At 44.6% G+C, this 10,993-nt stretch overlaps 1 protein-coding gene across 1 annotated transcript; it reads left to right on the forward strand.

The window, feature by feature from the left end:
* Positions 1–551: 551 nt before the first annotated feature.
* On the forward strand, positions 552–8,702 carry LOC122864642 (toll-like receptor 13; the record flags this gene model as incomplete). The annotated part of the gene is made up of 3 exons (XM_044172169.1): positions 552–654; positions 5,890–6,007; positions 6,654–8,702. Coding segments are annotated over 3 exons (462 nt in total), but the record flags the coding sequence as incomplete, so codon positions are not given.
* Between the last annotated feature and the right edge of the window lie 2,291 nt (positions 8,703–10,993).

Genomic DNA, 10,993 nt, shown 5'->3' on the forward strand with positions numbered 1-10,993 from the left:
TTACTTCGAAACCCACAATCGAGGCTTACGGCGAAGCAACTAGTAGCTCAGTGTTCCAACATCCACAAGCGGCAACTGCTATCACAACTTGAGATTGACGAGATGCAACACAGATGCTGCCAGGACCAGGATTGATTTTGCATGTTTGTCGCACTTAAATGTTTCAGATCATCAAACAAATTTAAATATTAGTCAAAGATAACACAAGTAAACACCCTTGGGCCACCCTTAGCAGCAACAACTGCAATGAGTCACACTTATTTAAGTGTGACAAACATGCAAAAAATGAAATGAAATCAGGAAGGGGGCAAACACTTTTGCACACCGCTGTGTATATATATATATATATATATATATATATATATATATATATATATATATATATATGTATATGTGTGTGTGTGTGTGTGTTTGGATTATTTGCTCTAACTTGGGGGGGTTAATGTCCACATAAAACTGCAACCAGGCAGAGTGGAGAGTTTTGGGAACCTGGGCTGGAACAGATGGAAGCAGTAACAGGATGTAACTGGTAACTTGCTGACCTCTGAACAGTTAACTGCTCTTCCTCTTTTCACTCTGCAGCGTTATTCAGTCACACAGAACATCTGAGGACGACCGCCAACCTCTCAGGCCTGCCGTCTGTGGTCGACGCTGGTAAGTTGAATTAAGTTATTCAGCTAAATATTAAGACTTGGAATTAATGCAATTTGATTCACCAGCACAGACACAGTCTATACTGAGTCCTTACCAACAACAGAATTATTATTATCTGGAAACTCAAAAAACTCAAAAAGCTCACTGGTAAGAGCTTTCTAAAGTGAAAATGAAGATTTTTGGAATAGAGTTTGATCACATTACACCTGGGGATTATCCCAGACACACTAATGTCTCAGGATGTTTAAAATACGTTTGGCTGCAGACAGGAAGTCATCACACAGAAACATCTGCAGTCCAACCGTCCAACAGACGACTGGACTGTAACTTTATCTTTAGACTACAATATAAAAGATATGTAAAATACTGGAAACATGAACTTCTGATATGTGCCAATAAGATGTAACCCATTACACGTCATTGCCCATGTCGGCCTCTTCTTATTGCCTGAAAATACAAGTTGAAAAGGGGTTGATCTACAGCAGAAAATACTGAAATACTACTGGAGAGTAAAATAACACAACGCTCTAAATAACTCCTTTATTTAGTTTGTTATGTGTATTTATATTAATGTAGAAAACATGGTTCCAATTTTGTTTTCTTTTTTCCTTCCTAGTTGTTCAAATAAAAACTTGTATAGATAAAAATACAAATGACTAATAAAAGACTAAATTATAAATTAATAGAAAATATTCTAGAAAACAGTATTTGGCTGAACTGACTCACCTGTTAAACCAACTGATGTTTAGCAGGTAGATTGTTTACCATGTTCACCTTCTTTAGCATTAGCATGTTAGCATGCTAACATTAGCTAATTAGCAATGAGCACAAAGTACAGCTGGTCAGTCACAATATTTCTCTGAGATTCTCGACTATCGGATGGATTGTGATGAAATGTGGTTCAGACATTCATGTTCCCCTCAGGATGAACTAATGACATACCCGTCGTTCAACGCGCCCTCGTTGACTTACCCTCGGGAATCCCCGCCGCCATCATAAGTGTCGTTCCATTTGTCTGAAAACTGAAGTGAACTCGGTGAGATTGACCCTCGGAGGGCTGAGGGAGCGAGTAAACAGCGATGATCACTGCAGATGGACGACGTGACAGCTCCCCAAAAGTGAAGCCAGAACATCTGGATCGCCCCCTGGTGGCGGGCTGCAGTACAGCTCATAAGCCCCGCCCCCCTCCGTGTTAGCGGATGGGCCAAACTAAAAACTCAAAGCACACGTCAAATAATTTTTTCCCAAAGATGGTTTCAGTCAGTTTAGGTCGTTCTTATCACGCTGATGTTTGTTCAAGTGTTTGTTTTTCTGATAAGTTTGGTTTTAATTCAGTTATTTGATGCTATAAAAAGGGGGGTTTCACGTCATGATTGACAGCTGAGGCCGGCTCGCTATTGGGTCGGCCAGGTGTGTGGGCGGGACCTCGATACCGCGGCTCCAGCTCCATCACTACTGCGCAGACTCTGGCTCCAAATGACGTCACCAGCACAAGATGGCGGCTCCCGTATCCGGATATTTTGGCTTCATTTTTGTACAGTGGGAGGACGTGGAGACGCGGCGGCCATCTTTATATACAGTCTGTGGTTAGGTCGCAGTTATGTAGGGCCTATATAAAACTCCTGTTGCCTTGTTAGTTTTTTATTAAAATCTCATTGATAGTTTGACGTTTTACTGAAAAATGTCATATAACTAATTACAGTTAATATTTACTAGGACTGTTGTTCAGCTTGTGTGATTTCTTTATTCCCAACATCTTCTGTAAACACATGGAAACACTGCTGTTTTGCAAAACATCATAAACCTGTTATGAACAGAAATGACTAAGTCAGAAACTGATGCAGCTGATTACAAAGTGCCGACATGTTGCAGTTATCTGCCGAAGACGCTTCGCCTCGCTGAAGCGAGTCTGCAGGTGTTTCTGATGGTTTGTAAAAAGCAGTAAAGCGCTGAGCTACAACTGGCGGCCGATCCACGATCGTTTGGTCTAAAGTGTACAAGGCAGGTGCTTCCTATTTAAATCCCCCGCCCGCTCTCCCTCTGCTCTTCACGTCTACCGTTACGTGATACTAAGGGCTGAGGGGAAGTGGAAACACTAATGAAACGCAGCCCTTGTGTTTAGTGCTAATTAGCAAATGTTAGCATGCTAACATACTAAATTAAGATGGTGAACATGTCAAACATTATACCTGCTAAACATCAGCATGTTAGCGTTGTCATTGTGAGCATGTTAGCATGCTGATGTTAGCATTTAGCTCAAAGCACCGCTGTGTCTAAGTACAGCCTCACAGAGCTGCTAGCATGGCTGTAGATTCTCAGGATGGTTTTCTCTCATTTTCTCTTCATTTTTAGTTTTGATCCTGAAGATCAGCATGTCAGCGATGGGAAGTTTCCTCGTCTTACTTCTGTCTGTCCTGCTTCATTTTAACCCCTCGCTGGCTTACGCACTAAAAAACTGCACTGTTGCTTATTCCAATAACGTGACTTGGGTCGGATGCACACGTCGTGACCTCATTGCTGTTCCAGATGACATTCCCAAAAATGCAATATCTCTAGATCTCAGCTTCAATCACATTTTAAAGATAAACAGGGCAGATTTAAGCGGTTCACCAAAGCTCAGATATTTACAAATTGGAAATAACTGGATTTCACATGTAGACAATGGAGCTTTTGCAGACTTGGAGTTAGCAGAGCTTTTCATGGGTTCAAACAACCTCACAAACCTGACAGACAACATGTTTCAGGGACTGTGGAAATTAACGTATTTGTCTGTGGAGAAAAACTATATCACACACATCTCCCCGCTGGCCTTTCAGTCCCTGATCAGCTTACAGAGAGTAGTACTGATATACAACCCCCTACATCAAATCACAGATATCGTGCCAATCTTACAACTACCAAACTTACATGAACTGTACCTTGGTTTTAACGGGTTCACCTCCTTTCAGTCAGATGACCTGCCTTTTAACAAATCAAACCTCAGGACGCTGTGGCTAACTGGTAACTTACTGACAAAGTTCGGCATTAGAAGAGACATTTTCCCTCAACTTCAGTCTATCCATTTAAGTACTGACACTGGTTTTGAGTGGGATGTACCAGACACGACCTTTCTGAGGAGTCTAACTACTTTGGATTTATTTGTATTTGATATTACTAGTGAGATGTACCGAATGATGCTGAAGAGTGTTGAGTCAGTGCAAAAACTGTCAATGAGCTTTATGGAGAATTGTGGAGCTAAAGGTCTGGTAGACATCGCCTGCCAAATTCCTGCTCTGACAAGTCTTGATGTGAGTGCAAATGACTTTGTCAGCATCAACAAGACATTCCTGCAGTCTTGCTCTCAACTCATTGAGCTGGATTTATCATCTAATTATCTGGAAGAGCTGCATGAGTTTTCACTCAGATCAATGACACAGCTCAGACGTCTGAACTTACAAATAAACTACCTGTCTCGAGTGCCACTTGCCCTCAGAAGCCTCTCCACACTGGAAATCCTAGACCTGAGTTTAAATTTTATCAGCGAATTAGGCTGCTCTGACTTTCTAAATTTGACAAGATTAACAAGCCTCGATCTCAGCCAGAATCGCATTTCAACACTCAAGGGATGTGTTTTTGAAGATTTGAATTATTTGAAAGTCTTAAATATGGGAGAAAATAAAGTTCATGTACTTGTTGATTTCTTCAAAGTGAATTTACAGAAACTCGAAGTTTTGGATTTGCACGGGAACAATTTGAGGCAGCTCAAAACAGGCGACTTTAGGAATCTGTCTTCCCTCAGGTCTTTGGATTTAGAGTCTGAGAAATGTTACGCTGCCCATAAGGGGGCTTTTGAAGGACTGGACAATCTTCAAACTCTTAGTGTTACACCATTTCTTAATGATGCACTGAGTTTTACAGGACTGCAACACCTAGAAAATCTCATACTACATCTCGCATCTTTGCTTAAAAGCAAGAGTTCTCATCAGAAAAATGACCCACATTTTTCCAAATTACTTTCCTTGAAGAGCCTTCTAATACAAAACTCTCATGGGTATTATCACATCTCACCAGATTTGCTAAAGGGTCTAAAGTCTTTAGAGTACTTTGCAGCAGAGAAATTCTTCACAGCGCCACCTCACTCAGACACATTTAAATACACTCCTCGCCTGACAAGTCTTCAGATAATTCAAAGTGATCTGCAAGACTTAAACCCTGAACTGTTCCAGCCAATCCCAAACCTGCAGGCTCTCGACCTTTCCCAAAACAAGCTCAGATCTTTGGATTTTCTGACCCAAGTCAACCTGTCTGCACTCAGCCAGTTGACACTAAGAGAGAATCAGTTGACAGTGATCAACGAGACGGTCTTCCAGTCTCTACCTGAACTAACATACCTGGACCTGTCTGGTAACCCTTTCGCTTGTAACTGCTCTAACGCCGGCTTTATCCAATGGGTGAAGAACAACAACCAAACGCAGGTTGTTAACGCCTACCAGTACGGCTGCCCCTTTCCTCCTAGTAAACGTGGAACCAGGTTGCTGGACTTTGACATCCAGTCCTGTTGGGTGGACATTAGCTTCCTCTGCTTCATTTGCAGCACTTGTCTGACTTTGCTAACTCTCCTCACATCCTTCATCTACCACTTTCTGAGGTGGCAGCTAGCCTACGCCTTCTACCTCTTCCTGGCCTTCCTCTATGATAGCAGGAAGAGGAAGAAGGGAACTCCTCACCAGTACGACGCTTTCATCTCCTACAACGTTCACGACGAGGCCTGGGTCTACAGAGAGATGCTTCCAGTGCTGGAAGGAGAGCAGGGCTGGAGACTCTGTCTGCACCACAGAGACTTCCAACCAGGTAAACACTGGTTGACTGCTTGGCACATAGAAAAAGGGACCGGACCCCATATCTGGTATGCTTCAAACAAACTAGTTCGTACAAAGTGTTGTCCGAACACATCTTTCGTGACTGACAACTCTCACGCGACTTTCATGTGACCTTAACAACTCTTGTGTGAAGGTGTGAACAACCCTAAGTGTTTTAAATTTGCTCAATGGACTTGAATCACTAATTCCAGAGGGCCTCAAGCACCCCTGAGAGCTCAATCTAAAGGGTTCAGTATGCTTCAAACAAACTAGTTCGTAGTTCACGTGGTCCAAACGCATCTAATGGCAGAAGTGTTAATACCTCTTCATGTTGTTCTACCTTAGAAATCATTCCATGTAGTTTTCCTACAGTGTGTCTGAACTGTTGTCTCCACAGGTAAGCCCATCATAGACAACATTACAGACGCCATCTATGGCAGCAGGAAGACCATCTGTGTGATCACCCGGCGATACCTGCAGAGCGAGTGGTGCTCCAGAGAGATCCAGATGGCCAGGTGGGGGCGCTGCCTCTCTGTCCTCACATACAGCAACACCTCCTGCTCTTATCTCACAGCCCCCCAAACTGATTCAGTCCTCTGAATCTGAATTGACCGTACACTAAACGGTGTGTTTAGTAAATGTAATGCTTTCTCGGATAGACCTTGGCCTTTTTGCCTAAATTCTTATACCATCCAGGACCAGCTCCCACATAGTGGATGTTCCAGTCCTGAACAGGGGTTTTCTAATGTAACCCGTAACCCCACAAACTAATGCAGTTAGTTAATGATGCACTAACTCTTGATCTTGAAAGTATTGCTGGGTTACTACTGTAGATAGTAAGCTAGTTAGCCAGACTGTGCTAACGTTAGAAGCTTACATCAGAGCAGATAAACACAATGTTTAATCTATTCCTCACACTTTTTTTGTTTTTGTTTTGTAAAGACAAAAAAAGCGCAGACCCTGCAAACTCTTTGGATGCAGAGTATCTCTCTGACTACAGCTGGATGTCCGCCGCTTCAACATGTGGGGAAATACAAACATTGACACACCTGCTGTGACTAGTTACTGTTGCTAAGATGTGATTGGACAATCACAGTTGGGGGGAGGGGTTTAGCGAACAGTCAGTTGTCCTCATGGTCTGTCCCGTGTGTGTCGCTGCAGCTTCCGCCTCTTTGACGAGCGGAAGGACGTGTTGATCCTGCTGTTTCTGGAGGAGATCCCGGCCCGCCAGCTGTCTCCGTACTACCGCATGAGGAGGCTGGTGAAGAGACGCACCTACCTGAGCTGGCCGCAGGCCGGCCAACACACGGGAGTCTTCTGGCAGAGCGTACGGAGAGCTCTGGAGACCGGGGACGCTCCCACCGAGACCACTAACCCCCTGACTGGACCAGCAGGATGCTGACAATATTACTGAACCACAGCAGAGTGTATCTGTGGAGCTTCTCAGGCTGGATGATCAGAACCAAACAGCTAACTTTCCACTTCAGGAACTTAAAAACACAAAACATAATGTGTATCCATGGTCTTTGGTTCTGCTTTTGTTCCCCAGTTCTTCCACTGCATTGGGGGCGAGTTCCTGTACCTAAACTTAAATAAAAGGAAGCGATACTAAATCCAAGTTCAGATACTCTTGGGGGAAGAAATGCAACAACTGGTGTGCAGCGTGGTAATTAACAGCGGTGGAAAGTAACTAAGCACATTTACTCAAGTACTGTTCTTAAGTACAGCGTTGAGGTACTTTTACTTTACTTGACTATTTAAATTTTCTGCTACTTTATACTTCTACTCCACCACATTTCAGAGGGAAATATTGTACTTCATACTGCACTACATTTATCTGACTTTAGTTACTTTTACTGTGCCATAGATAAAACTATCCAACAGTATCTAAAGTAGTTAAAATGTACCACACCTCCACCAGGTGTAACATTAAAATGATGTACACATTAATGCATTAATTAATGAAAATCAGTTTCAGTAATATGATCTCTCTCTCTCTCATATATATATTTATATACACACTGTATATAATAATATAGAGTATATAACAGTGGGGTGTTTTTTAGATATTGCGTATTTCTTCTGCTACTGGTAATTAATAATGCAGGACATGTGTTTAGATAAACACTGCAGGGATGTTTCAATATACAGACGATACTCTGATTCACAATATCTGACGTATGTTTTGTTGCATTGCTGCAATGATTTTTCCATTTGTCTGTGTAAACTGTTGACTGTTGCTCAGTATTGGGAGTATATACAGTATATACATTTCCCAGTAACGTTCAGGTATTTTCAAAATCATGTAGTTTCCAGTAGTGAACTGTTTTCCACTCAGAAACCAAACGCTGCATCACTAAAAACTCAGAAATGACTGCTGTTAATCCTGTCGTACAATATGTCGTATATATATATATATATATATATATATATGTTATATGTGCTCAGTGCTGAAGTTTAAATATTTTAAATGTCTCAATAAACTGGCTGTTTATTTTATTGCTTTTGTGTATTTTATTTCTCTTGTTGTGAAGCACTTTGTACTTCGTTTTGATAAGTGCTCTATAAATAAATAAAGTTTTAATATATTATTATGTTGATTTTTTTGAGCTTTTGAATCATTGTAAATAAGTTCAAATGTTTTAAAATCATTTAAATGTCAGATATTGTACAAGAGTTACTGTTGAAGAAACAATTAAAAAGCTTCATTTGAAGCGCTGAAAGGGTTTGAAGCGTTAGTTTAAGTGAAAGCATTGAGGTGTCAGTTTGAAGCGATAGTGCTGAAAACAGTTAAACTGTTGAACACTGTGATTACTGAAAGCAGTTGAAGAGTAAGAGATGATTTACTGCATGCACATTTATTCCTATATGAGTTTTTCAGAAGTGAAAAAGGCTGAATTGTCTTAATTGCTCGGTGCTTAAAATTTGCAGTTGAAATGTTTTGAAATAAAAATGTCTTTGAAACAATGTAAACATGTTTTAAAATGTAAATTCTTTACATGCGAGATGAAGTGATTGCCATAAAAATTGTATTTCATTGTGAAGATCATGTTGAATAATTTTAATAATCTAGTGCCTTTTTCTTGCAAATTAAGGGAAAAGTTAGGCCTTAAATCCAGAGGTTTAAGGAGCCTGAGTTTATATTATGGGATGTTTGTACTGTGTAACTCGTGGAATAATTAAAGTGTTTAAAGGTTTTGATGACTGAAAGATATTTGCCTGCTGGTGATTGGGTTTGACATTTGTCGTGCTCGGGTCGTGTTCAGGTGTGTTAGGGTTGTGCTCGGGTCGTGTTCGGGTCGTGTTCAGGTGTGTTAGGGTCGTGCTCGGTCGGGGCTCGGTCGTGTTCAGGTGTGTTAGGGTCGGTGTTGGGTCGTGTTCAGGTGTGTTAGGGTCGTGCTCGGGTCGTGTTCAGGTGTGTTAGGGTCGTGCTCGGGTCGTGCTCGGGTCGTGTTCAGGTGTGTTAGGGTCGTGCTCGGGTCGTGTTCGGGTCGTGTTCAGGTGTGTTAGGGTCGTGCTCAGGGTGCGCGTTAGGGGGTGTCGTCGGTCGGTTCAGGTGTGTTAGGGTCGTGTTGGGGTCGTGTTCGGTCGTGTTCAGGTGTTAGAGGTCGTGTTCAGGTGTGTTCAGGTGTGTTCGGGTGTCGTAGGGTCGTGGTTCGTGTTCAGGTGTGTTAGGGTCGGGTGTGTTGGGTCGTGCTCGGTCGTGTTCAGGTGTGTTAGGGTGGTGCTTGGGCCGTGTTAGGTCGTGTTCAGGTGTGTTAGGGTCGTGCTCAGGGTCGTGTTAGGGTCGTGTTCAGGTGTGTTAGAGGGTCGTGCTCGGGTCGCGTTAGGGTCGGTGTTCAGGTGTGTTAGGTGTGTGCAGGCCGTGCTCGGGTCGTGTTCAGGTGTGTTAGGGTGTGTTCAGGGTGTGTTCGGTCGTGTTCAGGTGTGTTAGGGTCATGTTGGGGTCTCGGTTCGTGTTCAGGTGTGTTAGGGTCGTGTTCAGGTGTGTTAGGGTCGTGTTCAGGTGTGTTAGGGGTAACAGGGTGGGTGCTCGGGTCGTGTTCGGGTCGTGTTCAGGTGTGTTAGGGTCGTGTTCGGGTCGTGTTAGGGGTCGCGTTAGGGTCTGTGTTAGGGTCGTGGCTCGGCCGTGTTCAGGTGTGTTAGGGTCGTGTTGCTCGGGTCGTGTTCAGGTGTGTTAGGGTCGTGTTCAGGTGTGTTAGGGTCGTGGTTCGGTCGTGCTCGGTCGTGTTCGGTCGTGTTCAGGTGTGTTAGGGTCGGGTGCTCGGGGTCGGTTCAGGTGTGTTAGGGTCGTGTTCAGGTGTGTTAGGTCGTGTTCAGGTGTGTTCAGGTCGTGTTCGGGTCGTGTTCAGGTGTGTTAGGGTCGTGTTCAGGTGTGTTAGGGTCGTGTTCAGGTGTGTTAGGGTCGTGTGTTCGGGTCGTGTTTCAGGTGTGTTAGGGTGTGTTCAGGTGTGTTAGGGTCGTGCTCGGGTCGTGCTCGGGTCGTGTTCAGGTGTGCTCGGGTGTGTTCGGGTGCGTGCTCGGGTGTGTCGTGCTCAGGTCGTGTTAGGGTCGTGTTCAGGTGTGTTAGGGTCGTGCTAGGGTCGAGTTCAGGTGTGTTAGGGTCGAGTGTTCAGGTGTGTTAGGGTCGTGTTAGGGTCGTGCTCGGTCGTGTTCAGGTGTGTTAGGTCGTGTTCGGGTCGTGCTCGGGTCGTGTGTTCGGTCGTGTTCAGGGTCGGGTCGTGCTCGGGTCGTGTTCAGGTGTGTTAGGGTCGTGCTCGGGTCGTGTTCAGGTGTGTTAGGGTCGTGTTCAGGTGTGTTAGGGTCGTGTTCAGGTGTGTTAGGGTCGTGCTCGGGTCGTGCTCGGGTCGTGTTCGGGTCGTGTTCAGGTTGTGTTCAGGTGTGTTAGGGTCGTGTTGGGTCGTGCTCGGTCGTGTGTTCAGGTGTGTTAGGGTCGTGCTCAAGATCGTGTGTTAGGGTCGTGTTAGGGTCGTGTTCAGGTGTGTTAGGGTCGTGCTAGGGTCGTGTTCAGGTGTGTTAGGGTCGTAACAGGCTCAGGTGCCGGTTAGGTCGTGTCGGGGTCGGTGCTCGGTCGGCTCGGTCGTGCTCGGGTCGTGTTAGGGTCGAGTTCAGGTGTGTTAGGGTCGTGCTCGGGTCGTGTTCAGGTGTGTTAGGGTCGTGTTCAGGTGTGTTAGGGTCGTGTTAGGGTGCCGTGCTCGGTCGTGTTCAGGTGTGTTCAGGTGTGTGTTAGGGTTCGGCCGGCTCGGTCGTGTTCAGGGTGTGTTCAGGTGTGTTAGGGTCGTGTTCGGGTCGTGTTCAGGTGTGTTAGGGTCGTGCTCGGGTCGTGTTCAGGTGTGTTAGGTCGTGGGTGCTCGGGTCGTGTTCGGGTCGTGTTCAGGTGTGTTAGGGTCGTGTTCGGGTCGTGTTCAGGTGTGTTAGGGTCGAGTTCAGGTGTGTTCAGGTGTGTTAGGGTTGTGCTCGGGTCGTGTTCAGGTGTGTTAGGGTTGTGCTCGGGTTGTGTT

Source organism: Siniperca chuatsi, linkage group LG17, assembly GCF_020085105.1.
Source record: "Siniperca chuatsi isolate FFG_IHB_CAS linkage group LG17, ASM2008510v1, whole genome shotgun sequence".
NCBI lineage: Eukaryota > Metazoa > Chordata > Actinopteri > Centrarchiformes > Sinipercidae > Siniperca > Siniperca chuatsi.